The sequence below is a fragment of the Oryzias latipes genome, chromosome 21 (genome assembly GCF_002234675.1).
Source record: "Oryzias latipes chromosome 21, ASM223467v1".
NCBI classification, from domain to species: domain Eukaryota; kingdom Metazoa; phylum Chordata; class Actinopteri; order Beloniformes; family Adrianichthyidae; genus Oryzias; species Oryzias latipes.
Genome location: NC_019879.2, coordinates 1,421,618 through 1,442,772, shown reverse-complemented (window position 1 = coordinate 1,442,772; position 21,155 = coordinate 1,421,618). Strand labels below are relative to the sequence as shown.

General features: G+C 41.9%; 1 protein-coding gene across 1 annotated transcript; it reads left to right on the top strand.

The window, feature by feature from the left end:
- Positions 1–3,189: 3,189 nt before the first annotated feature.
- Positions 3,190–21,019, top strand: LOC105356733 (collagen alpha-3(VI) chain-like). Its single transcript, XM_023950879.1, has 6 exons — positions 3,190–3,469; positions 10,826–10,933; positions 17,211–17,804; positions 18,928–19,524; positions 19,614–20,225; positions 20,340–21,019. The coding sequence occupies exons 2-6, from the start codon at positions 10,849–10,851 to the stop codon at positions 21,002–21,004; spliced, it is 2,553 nt and encodes an 850-aa protein (XP_023806647.1). The 5' UTR covers positions 3,190–3,469; positions 10,826–10,848; the 3' UTR covers positions 21,005–21,019.
- Positions 21,020–21,155: the final 136 nt, after the last annotated feature.

Below are 21,155 nucleotides of genomic sequence, written 5' to 3'. Positions count from 1 at the left end.
CAAACAACAAAAATGATGCCCATTTAAAGACTCTGTAAAACCCCTGAAGGTTAAAGCCGAGATGAAAAGAAGAGCTGCACTTCTTCAAAGGACAAGCAAACGATGACGCTCCTCTAACTACTTTATTGCCTCGCTGATAACATGTATTAATTAATTAAAAAGAAATTCATGATCCAGAACAGGGTCTGTATACTTTTCTACGTTTTACCGCGTGATGGATTGTGCATGACCTACCTGGGATTTTTCTCTCTCTCCCAGTTTGTATGAAAGTGCACCATTTTAGCCACACCATCAGAAGGATTTATTTTAATTCTTTTCCGTCTAGCTGTGGGTGGCAACAGATGAACAAGGAGCAGCAGTGAAGTCATGTCACTGTCCCAGTCTATCAAAATACAAACAAATATATGGAGAATATGGGAAAAAAACAAGATTATTTACTTTGAACACAGAGATAATACAGTGTAAAATATCATATTTATAGACATCAAAAGACTTACTGGTCTCATTATTTTCTGCTTATTTTTCGGCAGCTTGTTGAAACAGATTGTTTGTCCAATTCAGGTGTTAGACATTAATCTTTTGTTTAAATGTTGAGTCCCAGTTTTCAAGCATCCTCAAGGCAGTTTTAGCTCCAAACAACAGCACAAAGTTGTGGTTAGTGCCAAGGATAGCACAAGGGTTAATGGATTTTACAAACTAGAACAACAAAAAGACGACCACCAGCTGACAACAGTGTGAATAACAGAAGAAAACACCAACCCATGTAACTCAGTCATATGGCTAACCAACATGTGGACAAGCTTCCTTCGGGCGCCGTGCTTCAGTGAACTTTCTGACTTATACTCACCTGGAACATCCTCACCTCCTTTGCATTTTCACCCCTCTACCCACATACACAAAAGAATGGATTAAAAAATGAAATAACAAGCTTTGAGACTTTTAAACCATTTCATGAGACTTGGCTTTATACACTATAACCAAATGCTATATAGCACAACAAAGCCTAACGTTTAACATTTGTTATGCTGTTTTTTTTATATATTTTATTAGAGATCCAAATATTGTTAAAACAAATGATTAAAAAAAAAAAACTCTGAGACCTCTTTTGCAGCATTTGACTCAGAAATCTCAGTGGTTGATTTACTGAAGACCTCACAGCTTGTTCCATCTGTGACAGTGGAAGTCCCTAGCTCTCTGAGGAAGTCAGCCACACTTAAAGTAACGACTGTTCCTCAGTGAGATTGGATGGACTTAAATGTTCTAAAGGAAGAGGGTGGTGGAGGACTTCACTCCACCTTCTCTACTCCCTGCAGCTCACTCTCATCATCCCAGTGATACTCTGTGTCGCTGCTCCGAGCCAAATCTTAATTTTGCTTTTTATATTCATTTTTATGGCACAACTCTAAAGTCCCCTCTTCCAACACTGTTCGTATTAATAGAGGTAACACAAATACATCTTTATGTATCTTTTAACCTGATATCAAACCTTCTTCACGGTCTGTTGGTCTTCATTTTTGCCTCAGAGATTTTCTTTAGCTGCATCATAACAGAGCTACACAGAAAGTGCAACAGTGTGAGTGATGAGCTGCAGAGGAAGGAACATGGATAAACTGGGACCTGGTGAATACTTCCATATGGTGCACTGGGAGTGCCACTTCTGGAATAGATTTATAAGTCTAAAAGATTATGAAGAGGAACTACAAACATAATTTACCTTTGTGACAGAGACTACCTGGGATTACCAGATGCTAGGGGTAACTGTAACTAGATGGTGGCACTTTCCATGTGCTGGTCCCCGGTGTGGGTAAATGCAGAGGTTCAGGTCAGAAAGAGCATAAAGGACATAAAACTAGCGACCACCTAAAGAGACGTCATGAAAATGGGACGTACCATTGTCATGCGTGTAGTAGGTGTATTGTAAAGTGTTTGTAAGGATAAAGTACGTGTGGCAATGCAATGCAATGAAATTGAGACTCGTTAGACCAGGCAATGGTTGTACAGAGTGTGCCCGTAGGACGCCCTTAAGAGGCGCTCTGAATGTCTAACTTCCTAATATCTAACAGCCAAACTGTGTGCAGAAGTGCTCACTCGTTAGTTGAACAACACCGACAGGCCAAGGTTCTCAGGGCAGTCTGTGTGAATTGTAGCCTCAGGTTCCTGTTCTTAGCTGACAGCAGTGGTACCCGGTGTGGTCTTCTGCTGCTGTAGTCCATCTGCCTCCAGGTTGGACGTGTTGTTCTTTCAGAGATGCTCTTCTGCAGACCTGTTGGAACCAGTGGTTCTTTGAGTTCCTGTTGTCTTTCTATCAGCTGGAACCAGTCTGACTGTTCTCCTCTGACCTCTGGCATCAACAAGACATTTCCGTCCAAAGGAACTGCTGCTCACTAAATATTTTCTACTTTTTACACCATTTTCTGTAATCCCTAGTAGATCAACAGTTTCTGAAATCCTTAGACCAGCCCGTCTGGTAACAACAACCATGCTACGTTCAGAGTCACTTCAATCCCTTTTCTTCCTCATTCCGATGCTCAGTTTGATCACCTGGACCAAGTCCACTTGCATAAATGCATTAAGTTGCTGCCGTGTGATTGGCAGATTAGAAATGTGCGTTAACAAACAGTTGGACAGGTGTGTTTAATAAAGTGGCCAGTGAGTGGGTGCATCCTGAGCTAATAGGTTTTATCGCCGGCTGTCTTTTGGGTTCTAGTCTTACTAAAACAGGGCCAGGGGGGCTGTGGTACAGCGGTAGAGCAGTCAACCTTTGATCATGGGTTTGGTTCCTGTCTTGCTCGCTCACGCTTAAAATGTTCTCGACAATGAACTTCCATTATTTCATAGGTACATGCCATGTTTATACATTCTCATCCATGTGTGACTGTAACAGTACATTCAGCATTTCTAAAGCATTTTAAGGCTTGCTGAAAGCACAGCATTTCAAAATGCTTAAATCCAAGCTTTGGCAATGTAAAAAGAAAACGGGGTCCACAACAGACATGGCAAAAACTCTGGAAAAAAAAAGACTGCTGCAGATTTGTGACTTCATCCTCTCCACTATGAACATCCAGCCCAAACAGGGCCATGTGTCTGGATTTCATTTGGCCGCCCCCCTTCCCTCCACTCCCCCACTGCTGCTCTCCCTCCTCTTTTTACTGCTGAAGTGGGAGGAGGTGGAAAAGCTCCAACGTTTTGGAAGTTTGTCCTGTCCCAGTCAGGAGCTGAGCACCACAGCTCCTCTGGTGTAAGACAGAGAGGAGGTGTCGGTCTCAAACTCTTGACTTTTTCTTCTCACAGAACCTCTCACTTCTCATCCAAGTCCTCATCACTGCTTTGATCCTCCACCTTCCTGAGGGAGGTGCAGGAAGAGCTAGAGATTGGATTTAACCAGTGAAGAATGACTGAAAGCTTTTTTTTTTATCACTAAAAACCTTCATTCTTCAGAAATAGTGGAGCTTAGCCATTTCTTCTGAAGGTAAGTTTGTCTGCTTGCAACATCTCCTAACCTGAGTTCTGACCTGGTTTTGACCTCTGCTCTGAATTCAGTGCACTGACCACAGCATACTTTGAAGTCACAGTGTGAGAACCCTTGATGTCTGTGATAATTACAACTTAGTGCACGGTTTTTGGCTTATACCCCCCAAATGTCAGGAATCATGTGTTTAGCAATAAAACTGAAACCGGTACTTTAGCTGCACTTTAAGAGCAAGACGAAAGCCGCAGGAGGAAGGGACATCTGCAGTGTTTGGTGTCAGCGTAGAGGTGTGCTGCTTTCTGGAAATTAACATTGAACTTCTGCTCAGCTGGATCTGACTTTGGTTGCACTTTCAGTCACAGAATAGCTTCTCTGTCTCAAGCCTGCTCATCGTTGTATATGTTGGGACCCGTGTCAGTGTGTCCAGTGTCCTTTGGATAGAAACAAGGAGTTTTCAGATAAGAGTGCTTAGATGATGAGCGGGCAGATGTTTCCGATGTAGCAGAGGGCAAATACCACACCCTTCCTGTAAGCAGTGGAGCGCGGAAACCATTTCCTCACAGAGGCACCAGAACTACCAGCTGCTGCTGAACTGAGGAGATGTTTGAGTTTTGTCCTGCAGGGGTTTGGTTTGGTCAGGTGTCAATCATAAATCTTCCAACTTCCTGTCCAGATTGTCCAGATTCAGATATAAAGGCGATTTTTGACAAACTGTCTATTGTATGGAAAATGTTTAACAATTTGTCACAATTTGTTTATTTTTTCAAACACAAAATGAAAATCAAACAAAGGTTGATCATAGATGTTATGGAGGTTATAGATGGACAAAATAAAACAACCAATGAGCTGTAAAAGAAGTGGGTGGAAGAAACATTGTGTATTTTCTCACCGTGCTTCTCTTTGGGTAAAACTGTTCTTGAGTACAAAAAGTACTCGTTACAAGTCTATCAATTCCATCGTCTTTGTGCGACAAGTGTGTTTTCATACGGTTTATTTCATGCAGGTTTGGTATGTTGTCAATCTTCACCATGACAATCATGCTGCCTCCCACTAGACTGGAAACTACACAAGGTCCTTCAAACTCAGATCAGCATCGATGTGTTTCAGGATTTCCTCATAAGGCCTGGAAGATCATCCTAAAACTGCAATTTTCCAACTTTTGAGGTCTCAAAAATCTCTACAAACGTGAAGAATTCATCTTTGTGCCAGTTCTTTTGATGGTTTAGACCGGGCGTCGACTCCTGGGGAAATGCGGGGCACAGACAGCGGTCTGCAGTCTGTTGGAATCTTTTGGATTTGAACTTTTTTTTTAATTTGTGAAAAAGTTTTTTAATGAATACTGTAGCTGATCGCCACTCTGTTTACCGGGGTTGATGAAAAATACATAACGTCAGTCAGTTCCTGTCTCATAATGTAACAAAAGATGGATAAGCCAAAAGAATACGCTTATTTATAGTCATGTTGATGGTTGTGAAGTTCTTAGAACTTTTGATTGTATTTTGTTCTGACGTATCCAATCCTATTGCTGTAGGTATGACTTACCACAAATGCAGTACTTTTGGTTTTAAACATAGTTACAATCCTATTTTGACCTATTTTCTTCATGCAATATTTTAATGAAAGCACTTTTTTGAGTTGATGCCAGAATATGTTTAGAAAAACTTATTGGACCGGCTGTCTGTGAAATAAATAAAATGTCAGATATATGGAAAATATTTTTTGTAATAAATTTCGCATTATAGTTGTTTCTGAGAACATTTCCAACCGGCACTCCATGTCATAAACGTTGCTGACTCCTGGTTTAGACCAAGAAAAGACAAAAAAAAAGACAATCCGGCTGAAGAGTTTAACTGGCTTTTAAGACGTCACAAGTATTATATTAATAGTTTGAAGAAGGTTTAGATCAGCAAAGATGGCTGAACACACATCTGCAAGGTATCAGACAGACTAACACACACCAGCTGTGTGTGTGGGGTAGGGGTGGGGGGGATCTGCCTCCCTGTTTTTACCCCATCATTGATCCTCCCTTCATCTGTGGCACATAAGTCATGTTGCTTTTTCAACCGGAGTGATCCTTTTGTGTGTGGAGGCAGTGTGCAGCGCTCTTGCTCAAACTCATGCATGCTGACTTTAGTTTGCAAATCCAACATCTTTACAGGATACGGTTGGTTGTATGCATTGATTTGCTGCTCTATGGTAGCAAGATTTCACCACATTCCTTTAGCGTTTGACAGCACACGAGTGATGTTCACGAGTTCATGCGGTTCTTTTCTGCTGGTTCTTTTCACCGCAGACACTCACAGATACAGCTGTAAATGCAGATTTGTTGACGTTAGCATGACAGTGGGGTATAGTGGGATATTTGGACGCAGATCTATGGTGGATGTTTTAGATGCAGAACGAATCCCTCCGTAAATAGACTGCATGAATTCCTTGACCCTCGAATCATTTCGGGAATTATGCAGCTGTGCAGATGTGTTTGTGATACAGGAGATGACGCATTCATGTCTCCTTAGAACAGAAGCCCTCTAGCTTTTCCCAGAGGTGATGACAGCATGTTTTTCCACAGGCAGAGGAAACTCTGCTGTAGACTACACTGAACAGTGAGAGCTCATCTGATGTCCCTCACTTGATTGGGTCCTTTCTGAATTGGTTAATGAGTTCCAGCTCATGAAACTGCAGGACAGAGACGGAGAGGCAGGACCGAAAGGGTCAACACTTTTGTTAAAAGAGCTTTTCATGGCTGGTTGCCAACGTTTTGGTTGTAAAATCTGACAAGTGCATTTGCAGGGTTCCCTTCGTTGGTCTGCTGTGTTTGTGCATAGACTTGGAAGACACTCAGTGTGATGACTGTTCTTTGCAACATCTGGCCTCAATCAGACACAAGTGGATAAATAATGTGGGACAAATAGATCGCCGTGCATGCAGCGCTGTTATGTGTTTAGACACTCTTGTATAGCTCATTATTTATGAAAGAGTTTGGTTTTGTAGCAGAAAAGTAGTGGCAGCCTTCCTGCACTAACATCCGTCTGGCCTGGCTTTAGTTTGGCTTAGCTCAGAAAAAAAAATCACCAGAAAATTTTTTTTTTTTTTTTTTTTAACTTGTCCTGTCCAACAGCTAGGCAGGCAGATGAGAGCTGAGGGCCTCTTGTGTTGGACATATTTTACTTTAACAAGAGGGGTTATTAATCTTCAGACAAACCAAAGGTATGATTGAACAAACCCCTTTTGTAATTGAGGCCAAACTTTATTCATTTCAACCATGATTGAAAATCTTTGGGGAGCCGGTTTAGCTCGTGCTGGTTTGCGGCGCAAGTGAGAGGGGGGGGGTAAGACCATGAAGCAGCATAGAGCAGACAGGTTTACTGGTTGTTTATCATTACGGTACAGTTCAAATGTAGTACAAAAAGGGCGGGGCCTGTTCACACACACTCAAATGTTATCAACACACCTGCTAGCTGCAAAAAATGTTCACATGTCAACATGTACACAAAACAGATAGTGTTCACGAACGCATACCTATGACTTTAAACCAACTAGTGTGAAATCTTTCATTCATTAAATCATGCAAACTATTAGTGCAAAGGTGAGCTAACACCTGTGCTCAAGTGAGTGTTTATGTTCTTCTAAAATGGATGGTGGAATGTGAAAAGAAGGAGGAGGAGCGCCCAGCCACCCCCACACCCAGACCCCCGCCGCAGCAGCAGCGGCAGCCGGAATCCCCCCAACACCACACGGGAACAGGCAGGGAACAACCGCCCCCCGGGCGACCAAGACCGCCACCCAGGCCAGGGCCAGCAGGACCGCCGCGAGGCCCCCAGAGCCAGAGAGCAGGGAGGCGCGGAGGGAAAGAGAGCGCCGCCCCAGCCCAGCCAGGAAAGCAGCGCCCCCGCCGCGCCGGAAGAGCCCAACGCAGGGCCCCATCGGAGAAGGACGCCCACAGCCCCAGACGAGCACCCCACCACCACCCAGGAGTTCCGGGCATCCCCCCGCCCCAACCCCAGGTACGAGCCAGGACCCCCCAAGGGAGACCCGCTCCGCACTCCAGGCAGCCACCCACCCGGCCCACGGTTGGTCCAGGGAGGAGCAAGGCAGGGGCCCGCCGCCCCCGCCCAGGAGGGGGGAACCCCGGGGAAAAAAGGGTGGCCCACAAGGGGTGTTATAAATATGGCCCGACCAGGCTCGGCCATGTTGGAAGTTTGGCGGGGCCCAGCGCTCAGGGGCAAGGACCAGGACCCACCCCCCAGGGACACGAACACCCCCGGCTCAGGTGTAATATGAACCCCCCCACCGTGCGGAGAGAGCACCGCCGGGCCCAGGGAGCCGGCACCCAAGGGACACGGCCGCCATCGCCAAGAGGCCCGCACCCCCCACCAGGGAAGGGGTAGGGGACAGATGGACCCCGGTCCCACCTTCCTTGCAAAATGTGTGTGCGTGTATGTGTGTTTGAGAGGGTGTGTGTGTGCATGTGTGTGTGTTTATGTTGGGATGTATATATTGAGGGGGGGAGGGGTGTATGTACTAAGGGGGGTGCAGTTAAAATTGGCGGGTAGGGCACTAAGGGGACATCTCCTGATTACTCACAGTGATGTCCCCTCACCCTCCACACCAAGGGGCCCTAAATGTCTAAGGTGCGGTTAAAATTGGCGGGTAGGGTGCTAGGAGGACATCTGCTGCTTGCTTGCAGTGATGTCCAAGCACCCCCCCTACCAAGGACCCTACATGTCTAAGGTGCAAATAAAACCGAAAGAGGGGGGGCCCACTCCATACGGCAACCATAGGAGGGGGGCCACTGCCAAGTAGCCCCCCCCCCAAGGCGCATCGCAGGCTAGACCCCCCACCCCCTCACCCTAATATGAGGTTATATGAGGAAGGGGGTAAGTTGGGGACAGCTGGTAGACTGTCCCCAGGTGGTCAAACAGCTGTCCCCCAGCCCCCCCCCCCAGCAAAGGGGCCAGGGCCACCCAGCCCAGAGGCCCCACCCCCGGAGGCGCCGACACCCCAGGCCCGGCACCAACCACCCCACACAGAGAGAGAGGAGCCAGAAAGCGTCGCCCCCCCCCCAGAGCAAGCCCAGGCCCCCACCCCCAGACGCCGGCCCTAGAGGAGCTCTGGTCAGGCCTTGACGGGACCGAGGAGGCCAACCGGCCGAGGCAACCACTGATTGCCTCAGCGGAGAAAAAAATTTTGTTTTTTTTAATCATTATTTTAAAAAGTAAATGTATATGCTTTATTCAACTCATACATCAACATTTGAAGGACAGTAGTTTACAAATCACAAGTCAAACTATTCATTCATTCATCTTCTTAACCGTTTTGTCCCTTTCTGGGGCTGCTGGAGCCTATCCATTTGTGGGCAAAGGCAGGGGGCATCCTGGACAGGTCGCCAGTCTGTTGCAGGACCACAATCACACATCCATGCACGCTCACATGCACACCTTCAAACAAAAACATTTTGACGGATTTTAGAGCGCCATATTCCACAGAAAATCAATTGGAGGTCAGTAAGCATGACCGGGATGGAGGGGCACTGGAAGGCAGATTCTCTATTTTTGAACAAATTGAGGGGTTTTAAGAGTGCCGTATGCTTAAAAAATATTGTATGGGTCACTTCATTAGCTCTGATTTAATTTTCCTTTTTTAAATGTACCTATTTCTGGCTCAGATGCATCACAGACGGTCATTAATAACTGTTGACAGTACTCTATGCTACTACATTTGCTGCATTCAGATTGTCCTTTGATACACAGGAAGTCACATGAACCTCTGTCAAAAGTTACAAACTATTTCATAATTTAGGAAAAAAGCTACTTTCTCTTTGTCTTAATTATCCAAAAAAGTAGTTTACATTAATATATATCATACTAAGAACAATACCAAATACAAATCCATGTCTTACTTTTGTAAAGGGTAAAGACTGTGGCTCCTGCTGACTTGTGGTTTGTGAGAAATCAACCTGAATGGGTCTTTAAGCGTTGAGGTTTGCAGACCCCTGCATTATTTTACTCCCCAATGTAGCTGCTGCGTAGCAAAGGGTGCACCTAATCCCCCAGCAGAGATGGTAAACCAGCCCTGTGCCAGCATCTTTTTAGGTGAAGATGCCAGAGTTCACGGATGTACTGCTTGTACAGAAGCTGCATGGTTCAAGCATCCGTTGGACTTAGTTTAAATCAGACAGTCATAAAAAGAGATTATTGTGAAACGTACCGCTGAATGGTTAAATAAATACTGCTTGGTTGTTTAGTTTGACATGATGCAGCTGCAGCTGTCTTCAGAAGGACAGCAAAAATGAACTTGACGTAAATAAACACCCGGAAAACAAATTTGAGGAGAAGCCCATGAACATGCCAGAGGAAAAGGCCTTTTCGGTGCTGTCTGCTCACTGTCCACCAGAGGTCACTGTTCATGCCTTTTTTCAGTCGCCTAGACCTTTGAAGCACCATATGAAACGCAGAAATGGATTTTACAATTAGATAGAGGCTTTACTTGGCTTTAAATCAGCTTTAATTAAAAACTTAAACATTTTTAGCTGCAGAGCTTTTCTGTGTCACCTGAGGGCAAAAGAGACCTTTTTTTTTTTTTACTGTTAACTCATTTAAAAGGTTGTAAAGGCTTTACCTAATGTTTCTATGGAAGCATTTCTGTAGCATTATTAAAAAAAAAAATCAATACCAGAAATGCTTTTTCATTTCCAAAATGAAGCTGCATTTGTTGACTCAAAATTAAAAAGAAAAAGCAATCCGCCAAACCGCCTTTTCTTTTTCTTCTTCTTCAACACTCTCATACTGTCACTTAATTAAAATGGTGTAGACAGTTCATTTTCAAAAAGTTCTCTAGTAAATGTTTAGAAAAATTCAATTAGAATTATTTAATTAAAATGGTTTAACAGAAATGCTTTTTCATTTTCACAGTGTAACTGCATCTAATGACTCAAAAAAAATTAAAAATTAATCCTCCAAAATGCTTTTTCATGTTATTCTTCAGCCCCGCTTATTCTGTGACATCATTATAGTGAAAATGCATAGATGGGATTGCATTTTTGTTTTCATCCACCATGTGAAAAGTGTAGCATAATTCAAATCCAGTCAGCATTTCCAGGAGGGAGGCGGGGCAAATCGACTGAAGGACACAGAGATTGTCATTCATTAACATGCGAGTATTAATAATAAATCGAGATATTTTAACATAAAGTAATTATTTTGTCATCTGCATCAGAGAAGAGACTGGGGTCGTCAGGATCCAGGGAGATTCAGGCAGATACAAAAAGCTTAACATTTGATGGTGGTTTTAAAGAAATGTACCTCTGTGGGGCTTGTGCAGAAATGTGACATAAACTTGATGGGTTTTGCTTCGTAGGTGCCATCTACTCCCTTTTCAAGATGAGGAGGTTTCGGCTGATGCCTTTCTGTGCCCTCCTGGGGGTTCTATTTGGGGGACTCTTTCCTAAAGTGAATGCTCAAGGTGGTAAGTTAAACTATTTTTATTTATAATATAGCAACAACTTTTTTCTCTTGCAGACATGTAAACCTGTTATCAAAAAAGTTAGGATAGTGGAGTAGACTCTTAAAGACCTGAAACTATGTTGGTAATACAAAGGTATCCGATAAAAGGTTATGAACTGGATAATGATAAATCATGTAATACAAAAGGGTACAGTATAATAGGGGGTGGGATTATATAAATTCTCTTCCTTCCACTCCCTTTCAAGCAATCTTTGATGTAATGTCTAATTATCCTACATTTGATACGTCATTGTACGAATGTATAACTGATGATTGTATTGTTTTGTGCATTATTTTTGCTTTGATAGCTTGAAATAAACCATTTCAAATAAAATGAATAAATAAAATTCAAAGCTCCTTATTTTCCAGAAATTGGTTTGGAGGAACAGAAATGACAAGTAAATACTGATTTTGCTTTCAAACATGCACAAATAAAAAATAACTCCAACATATTAGAATACCAAAAGCTATTTCATTTTCAGCCTTTTTTTTGTTTTTAATTGTACCTATAAATAAAGAGATGTAAAAAGTTTAATAAGTGTGTTTTAGACTCTCATTAGAGGCTCAGCTCTTCATATTCTGGGGTTGAGGTCCACTTGTGTTTAGGTCTTCGTGCCCATGTTAACACCAAAACGTTAGCATAAGCATTAGCATAACAGAACATACACTAGCAAATGATCTACTTCTGACCTTTACAGACATATTCTAAAAACTCGTCACATTTGTTGCTCGTTAGCACCAGAGAGTCCAGAGACAGTTGGAAAACTGAGGGTTGTGGCTCTTGAGGACCAGGGTTGGCCCCACTTTTGTCCTTCAAAAAATATAGTCCACTAGGGTTGGCATCTGATGTGTACTTTTTAGAGAGCAGAGCTTTGAGCACGTTAGACCCTTCGGTTCAGTTTGATCAAATTACTCCCCCAGGTTGGCGGAGAGAAATTTAAGTGTGCCCTAGTGCCGTACAGTAGTAGGGCTGAGACAGAGCCCTACGGCAAAACAGGAGGCCCTGGTGGACATCAAGGCCATGTCAAACCATGCCAGGGCATGGACTGGCCTGGGTCTGGAATCTCTGACTGTACATTTGACTGCTGTTTCAGGCAGTCATGTTGGTGATGGAGGGGCCCAGGTGCTGGTGGTGCTAACAGATGGGGCTTGTTCCCCCTGATGTTCTGCGGATGACAGCCGTGGAGATATTAGCACTTGGAATTTAAGATGATTAGTTTTGAAAAAATGCTAGCCAACCTCAGGAAATTGTGCTGAATATTGTACAAGATTTAGTGGCAGGTCTTGGTGGCGCAGTGAGCTGGTTGGGGGATTCTAGCAGGGAAAATGAGGCCCTGTTGACTGAAGGAGGGACAGATAAAACACTTTTCCAGTGTCACGACTAATACTAATGTGCACACATGCAAAAAGAAACTGTGGCACATATGATCCTGAACAAACTGACAAAAATAAACCACCTTCCCACTGCACGGATTAAAATCACTTGTTTGTCTTACCAGCCTTAATCAATAATTAATGCTTTTTAATTGCATGTGATAAAAAAGTCTATGAAGACTCTCATTCATCCAGGTTGATTCTATCATAGTAGTAGGTTTAGGGGATGTCATCTGGACTTAATTTTTAAAGTTACATGACGTTTCACCTCTTATCCAAGAGGCTTTGTCAATTCTGAATTAACTGGTAAAAGAGCTGGTATATATTCGTTCGTGGGGGAGGAGTCAGACCTGAAACTGGATTCTATTGTTTACATAGACTAAATGGTTTTGGGAATTCTAGCCAGGAAGGATGGTTTGAGCGAGGAGGGAAAGAAGCCATCTTTGTCAAGAAGGATAAACCTTCTCTGAATAAGAATGGTGGTCTATGGTTCATTCTTCCATCCATCTACGGCAGTGTTCTGAAACCCAAACAAACCGAACCAGTTCCACCTGGGTCCTTAACAGCAGAAAGAGATGACCAGTTTAGGCAGGGAGTCACTGGCTCCCCAACCCCCAGCTGAGGACAAAGGACACCTAACGACCCAAAACCATGTCGGCTAGGTTGACAATAGAATCTAGTTTCAGGTCTGACTCCTCCCCCATGAGCACATACTTACCAGCTCTTTTACCAGCTAATTCAGAATTGACAAAGCCTTTTGGATAAGAGGTGAAACATCTTCTAACTTTAAAAACCAAGTCCAGATGCGATGTAATAAAAATGTAAACGACATCTGCGCTTCGACATCTGTGATATTTGTTTGGATGCATTGTTTCTGAGTTGCTGTAAAAATTAAGTAATTATTAGAGGAAACTGTTGGCTGACTGCAACAACTTCCTTCCTAAATACAGCAGGCAGATTTTCTGGTCAGTGAAATAAAACCAGAAAAATTCAAATAAAGACACATTTGAGAAAAAACTTCCGTACCAGAGATGAGCCGTGCTTGAGAACAGGTTAAGGATCTTTTAACAAAATCTAACCATGCCACACTGCTTATATGTTTGTTCATGTGTCTGTCTTTGTTCAATTTTAACTAAACTCTGTATTTATAGCAGAAATGAGCCTGCACAGAGTCCTGTCAGACCTTAAGAAGGGAAATGTGGATTAAATACAGATTTATTATGAAACACTGTTTGACAGAGAATACATTTACATTTCATGCATACTTGTTTTTAGTGTGTTTTAGGTTTAGTGATGACTCAGGTTGCCAGGACACTCTACAGGCTCATGACTGCTTACTTTTACCTGGGATCTGTAACAAGAGTCTGCATGGGATGGTTGAACTCAAATGGAGCTCACATAGTAAAAAAAACAAACACACATCTGATGGATCCCATCATGTTTCTGTTTGTTTGGATCCACAAATTTACATACACCACTGACCAACACAAACTACGTCTGAGGTCTAAATTATTACTGATCATTTGAGCACATGATGATGAGCACAGACCGTCAAGCTGTCGAATAGGCAAAAAACAATTTGGGATTGGCTTTCAAGTGGGATTGCCTCACAAAACTATCTTGTTATTTATTTACATTTTTTTAAATAAGCAACAATATGGGGAGAATAAAAAACCCATAAATTGACATAATCACTCTTTAACTCTGTTGCCTCATTTATATACGACTATTAACACAACAGACTTCTTAGGTTCTTCTATTATCAGACACGGTTTTTTCACATACCTCACATGTTTCAATGGATGTCCCCGACTTTCTCAGAGAAGACGACGACTCTGACAAAGACAGAAGAAATAATAGAACTTCTCAGAAACCTAAGAAGTCAGTTAACAATACAGATACTATGAACTTTATTGAACATCAACACAACACTTTTCTTAGGATCAAATCTCAGTAATGCCCATTTTGGTAACAATCCACCAAATTTACTCCACTCTTCCTGGAAATGTGATCTGACACAATGATTGGATAGTTTCATGTCACACCCCCACTTTATGAGCCAATCAGGAACAAACCTTACAGGAGCAAAGAAAAGTATGGCAACTATTTTTGACTGCTATATTAACATTGTATGAAGGTAAAAATGCTCCAAAAAGAACGCACTTGTAGATTTGATTTGAGAACTTGTAATACAGAATGTGAAAATTTGTGCATCAAAAATCTGCATCTGTGTGTAAAAATCTTCTGCTGTGAACTGACAAATTTCCAATTGCATGTGTTCATTTAGAGTTACAACTTCAAATCTGTGATTACAACTGCTCAAATGTGCCTCTGCGTGTGCTCCAATCTGCTGGCGCAAATCACAAGAGCGCTACAACTGCGCTCTGAATTCTGACACATTCCTTGCGAGAAATTTGTGTCAAAAGTGATCTGTGTCCGATAATGGAACAAGGGGGGGAGGGAGGGTTAGAGGAGGCGGAGTCAACCAATCAGAGTGCAGGACTTAGAGTACTTGGTAAAGTTAGAAAGATGTTCACAGATTCAGACTTCCTGCTTCAATAACTCTTCCGATAATCGTTAAAATGTGACAGAGAATCTCAATCATTTTGTATTAACACGGAGAGTGAACTACAAATGCATTTCTAAAGAAAAATTACCGTTTTTTTCCTGCATTTTAATGAGAAATGATCTCTTCGTGCTTTAAATGAAGACATGCAGCTAGGCGGCTGCCAACAGGAAAATCCTCTTTGTTGTAGCAGGACAATAGGGCCAGGGCTATTGAGCATCTTTATTATAAATCAGATGGATTTCTAACTTTACCAAGTCCTCTAAGTCCTGCATTCTGATTGGTTGACTCCGCCTCCTCTAACCCTCCCCCCCCCCCTTGTTCCATTATCGGACACAGATCACTTTTGACACAAATTTCTCGCAAGGAATGTGTCAGAATTCAGAGCGCAGTTGTAGCGCTCTTGTGATTTGCGCCAGCAGATTCGAGCACACGCAGAAGCACATTTGAGCAGTTGTAATCACAGATTTGAAGTTGTAACTCTAAATAAACACATGCAAATGGAAATTTGTCAGTTCACAGCAGAAGATTTTTACACACAGATGCAGATTTTTGATGCACAAGTTTTCACATTCTGTATTACAAGTTCTCAAATAAACTCTGCAAGTGCGTTCTTTTTGGAACATTTGAGTTAATTTGATGAACTCCAACTAAGACACAAAAAGTTTGTACATTTCATTGATTTGGATGGTCACCTCCTTTGTTCAGCCTACATGCAGTATGATGTGTTGTGTAATATTTTGTCATATACTTATGTTTAAAGTACTTAATGTGCCTTCAAGTTCTTATTTCTCTACATTTATGCTTTAAATGTTTCTATTCTGTTTAATTTTCCTCTCTTAAAGCACAAGACCTCGTTGACCTTGTAATCTTAATTGATGGATCAAAGAACGTTGGGGCAGGAAACTTTCCCTATGTGCGTGATTTGGTTTTAAGAATCATTGAGCCCCTAGATGTGGGCAAAAACGCTGTTAGGGTGGGTCTGGTACTGTACCACAGTAACCCAGAGGTACATGGATATCTGAATAGCTATGAGAGCAAATCCTCGCTCCAGAAAGCTGTAAATGGCCTGACCTACAAGGGTGGGCCTGAATCAAATCTTGGGGCTGCATTGAAGGTAGTGGCAGAGAACCTCTTTATTGAAGCTGCTGGAGGCAGGGCAGAGGAGGATGTGCCCCAGTTATTGGTGGTTGTCAGTGCTGGCCCTTCCAATGACGACACTCATGTTGGCAATCTGGCCCTTAAGAGGGCCAATATAATCACATATGGACTGGCAATTGGTGACCCTGCCATCCCAGATCTGCAAGAGGTGGCTACAGACAAAAGTTTGGTCCTGACAGCCCCAGATTTCGAAACAGTTGCAGATATGAGCGTTGCACTCAGTCCTATGATGACGGGCATGTTCCAGCGCACCGCTATTTATCAGAATGGGTTAACTGCAGGTATGTAACACCTCTATGTGTTGGGGGGTGGGGTTAAGGTGGCTGTAAAAAAATATAGAAGGTGTACATGTAGCACGCCTCTGATTTAAAATGAAATCTCAAAGGCCATTAGGTAAACTCTAAAGGTTGGTCAATGCTAAATTACCGGTTTCTTGACACTACTTACTTCAGAGCAATTTCCAGATTAGCAGGGTTTCTCTTTTTTATTAGCTGAGATAAACCAATTCAGACAGGGCACAAAAGCCAATGAACGACAGCCTCATAAACCTCATAGATTATGCTGTAATGCTGAAAATATAAATAATCTAAAATGACAAAACTGTTTATACATTATTTCAAAGACTTGTTTACAATTTTCTTCTGCATCTCTGACAAAAAATACTTTGTGGAACCTTGGCAGATGATTTTGTTAAACAATAAAGCAGAAAATTGACATTATTTTGCTATACTATGCTGGCTTTGATTTTGAGAACCTGGAAAAATTCAAACCTTTTAACTTAAACTACTAAGCTCCTTTTTTTCCAGAAATTGGTTTGGAGGAACAGAAATAACAATTAAATACAGATTTTTAATGTGTGCACATAAAAGATTATTCCGACATATTATATATATATATATATGATGAGATGTAGGAAGGTTAAGTATGTATGTAATAGACTCTTCATTAGAAGCTCAGCTCTCCATATTCTGGAGTATAGGTCCACTTGTGTTTAGGTCTTTGTGCAAATGTCAACGCTAATAATGCTAACATAAGCATTAGCATAACAGAACATACAATAACAAAATATCTACTTGTGACCTTTATACATATATTATCACCTATAATCACCTATTTTTAACTTTGTTTACTTTTTTAGCAAACAGTGTTCCAAACCAAGACATCATTTTCCTGATTGACACTACCATGGGTCCAGGATTCATCAATGGCGTGAGATCGTTCATCAGGCAGTTTATCACCGCAATACCAATTGGGCCAGATACTGTCCAAGTTGGCATTGCCAGGTTCAACTCTAACCCAGCGCTGCTGATGGACCTCAACACCTATGCAACCAAGGACTCTTTAATTTCTGCTCTGTCAACTATCAAGCCAAGTTCAGAACCTACCATCAATATTGGAAAAGCTCTGGACTTTGTGCGTGAGAATATGCTGGACCCCGATAAGGGCAGTCGTATACTGCAGAGGGTGCCCCAGGTTGTGATGCTGTTCACCAGTAAAGCATCCACGGACAGTGTGGAAAAACCTGTTAAGGACCTAAAGGACATGGGAGTGCTGACTACGGCTGTAGGCTTTAAAAGTGCTGATGAAAGGGAGCTGCAAAAGATTGCAGTTTCTGATGAAGTTGTATTTATGCACAAGGAAATACGGCTGCTGCTTAAAAACTCTAAACAAATAATTAATACGCTTTCCACATTTCCTGGACAAAATTTGGTAGAAGAACCCACAGAAAAAGGTGCAAATTAGTTTCACTGCATTTATAAAGTTGTTGCATGACTTAAAAAAGCTGATAAAAAGAAATGTACTTTGAAGGAGATCACAAGTTGACTGAGTTAAAAAACTCATCATTCTTTAAAGCTTTGTAATTTAGCACTAATTTTACACTATTTTCGGTGCATTTTTACTGGTACTACATTAGCTCCCAAATGAGTATTTTCAGAACACGGTTAGTAATCTTTTAAATCACATAGGAAAAGAAAAGTAACTATTATTCCTTTTCTCATATTTTTAAATTGCTGTTTGCGACATGGATTGTCAGAAGGACAAGGTAGAAGTGTCTTAACTGCTTTGATGAATCTATCCTTAAATTAACAAGTTTTGTCCCTGATCCTAAAGAGTAATTCCTCAAAAATGACAAACATCAGTGACCCCGATGCTTCCACCGAACCCACTCTAAGTTTGTGAATTTGGAGCTAATACATGCTATCAGGGAAATTTCACATGATTTTCTCAATAACACAGTTAAGTCAAACAACGAACTTAACCCTTGTGCTATCCTAGATGACCCCCCCCCCTTCCATTGACGTGTTCTCCCTACCATGACAAAGGTGGATAAAGGTGGAAAGATTTCATGTAATCCATGGACACCAGTGAAGATCACAAATCATTGAAGAAAAAAGGTTCAGAGCTCTGTCTAGTGGGTCTAGATGACCCAACTCCAAATGTCAAAGTGCCTAGGATAACACAAGGGTTAAAAAAGAAAAATATACTAGGTCGTTAAGAATTATCCTTTAAGAAATTAAAATGTTTTTTTCCTTGAATTTATAAACCTAGGTTGGAATTAGGGTAATTAGGAACAGACAAGTACCAGCAAAGGCAAGATAACAAAGGCCATTACACACCACTAGCTTCTTAAAACTCTATTCAAAATAGAAATGGTATGAGATAGAAACAAAGGAAGCCAGGATGATACAAAGAGTCAGACAACAGTCATGCTGTCGGTACTAAGCACTTTTAAACCTTAATTACCTAAATTAGATTGACTTTGGTTTTACTTTTAAAGCCTAAGTGTTCCCATGAAGACATCCACATGTTTGAGAGACTGCATGATAACTTAGTGTTTTGCTTTTCTTTAACAGAGGAGATAACCACAGTGCAGACAAAGAAAGTGGTCCGAGACATCGTTTTCCTTGTGGATGGTTCGTCCTATGTGGGAGATGGTAACCTGCCGTATGTGAGGGACTTCATGATCAACACTGTCAACCAGCTGGAAATACGCCCTGACCGAGTCCAAATTGGTCTCCTACAGTTTGCTGAACAGCCTAGGATAGAGTTTTACTTGAACAGCTTTCGGAACAGACAAGCAGTTGTGAATAAAATCTCTCAAATGAGGCTGCTTGGAGGCTCTGTTTTGAACGTTGGTGCTGCTGTTACATATGCTCTGGAAAACATGTTCCAGGCATCAACAGGGTCACGTAAAAGTGAGGGAGCCCATCAAGTGTTGGTGATTGTCACAGGTGCCCCAGGTGGAGATCAGCTGTCCACTTTAGGGGATACATTGGCTCTGGAGAAAATATTGACCTTTACAGTCACTTCTGGACAAGCAAATACAGACGCATGGCAAAGAGTTGCATTTATTCCAGACTTGGCTTACCACAGTGAAGACTTCTCAAAGCTACCTGAAGTGGCTGACACCATCATTGATCAGCTAACATCAGTTGTTGGGACTGTAGAAGGTCAGTGCATTTCTGTTTTGACTATATTGAGTTTAATGACACAATTATTTGAGTTAAATAAAATTAATGTTTTCTCTTTGTTTTTCAAGATGTTGTGGTTCCTGAAACTGGCATTGTGGGAGATGAAAGAGATGTTGCATTCCTCATCGATGGGACGGACAGCGTTCGAGCAGATTTTTCTTACATTCGAGACTTTATCATTAGCGTGATTGAACCTCTTGACATTGGAATTGACAAAGTTCGGATTTCAGTCGTTCAACACAGTGAAAGACCAGCTCCAAATTTTTACCTGAACACCTATAAAACCAAAGAAGAGGTATTGAGAGCCATCAACGAGATGACGCCGGCTGGTGGACGTAGTTTAAACACAGGGTCGGCCTTAAAGTTCATGAAGGACACAATCCTATCAGAGCCCAATGGCAGCCGGTCTGCTCTGAATGTCCCTCAGTTTCTTATAGTTTTGGCTGCTGACAGATCTGTTGACAACGTTAAACAACCGGCAAGTGATCTGAAGAAAGAGGGAGTTGTACCATTTGGAGTTGGTGTCAAAAATGCGGATCCAGAGCAAATAAAAACTATTTCACAAAATCCTTCACTCGCCTTCACTGTGAAAGAATTCAGCGAACTCAGCAACATACCAAATAAAATCAACTACTATGTGGCCCTTCCACAAAAGGAGCTGGATAAAGCCATTGAGCAAGGTAAGACAAGTTATGCTTCAGAAAGCATTTTAACTTTGCTGTCTAAAACTCTTACTAGGTACATCCTCAAGTCTAAGTGATTTCTGAGCTAACTGATCCTTGTCTGTGTCTCAGCACAAACTGATGCCATAAAAAGAGATATTGTTTTCTTACTGGATGATTCTGATAATACCAAAGATGGATTCTCAGCTATAAAACACTTTGTCAAAAACATAGTGGAAACCCTCTATGTTGATGAAAACCATGACAGAGTGTCTGTTGTTCAGTTTGCCGATGGCCCTAGGGTCATCTTTTACCTAAGCACTCATAAAACAAAGGGTGACTACATAAACGCCATTGACGGTATGAAGCACAAAGGTGGGAGGCGTGTCAACATTGGTGCAGCTCTCCAGTTTGTGAGGCACAGAGTCTTCACTTCCTCCACTGGAAGTAGGAGATTGGAAGGAGTGCCCCAGATCTTAATTCTTCTGAGCAGCAAACCATCATCTGACAATGTGAGAGGACCAGCCTCTTCTCTTAAAGAGCATGAAATTGTTTCAGTGGGTGTTGGAGTGGGAGATGCCAACCTTGCAGAGTTGGAGCTGATTGCATTTAAACCCGGTTTTACCCACAAAGTGTCAGAATTCTCCAAACTGCTTACACTTCATTCCAAAATAGTTGATGCCCTAAAGATACAGAGAGATGAGGAAAGCACCTCAGTGGGAATCTTTGACTTCGTAGGTAAGAGTCTCATTAACAGTTTGATTGAATTTGTCTTAATTTTGTTTTCATCACACTAATTTGTTTATATTTTGAATGTTACCGCATTTGAACCATCCATGAAAGCATTATCCCCAAAATCAAAGGCCCTTCATAAAATAGGAATTCTTAAGTTTTTGACATTTCTTGCATTTGAGAAATTTTTCAGCACTTGTTTCAAAATGTTTTTAC

Bases quoted from the DNA above. Each gene is read 5' to 3' on its own strand.
- LOC105356733 (XM_023950879.1), top strand. From the start codon at position 10,849: ATGAGGAGGTTTCGGCTGATGCCTTTCTGTGCCCTCCTGGGGGTTCTA. The intron at 17,805-18,927 runs GTGCAAATTAGT...TTTCTTTAACAG, and splicing joins AGAAGAACCCACAGAAAAAG to AGGAGATAACCACAGTGCAG. The intron at 19,525-19,613 runs GTCAGTGCATTT...TTGTTTTTCAAG, and splicing joins AGTTGTTGGGACTGTAGAAG to ATGTTGTGGTTCCTGAAACT.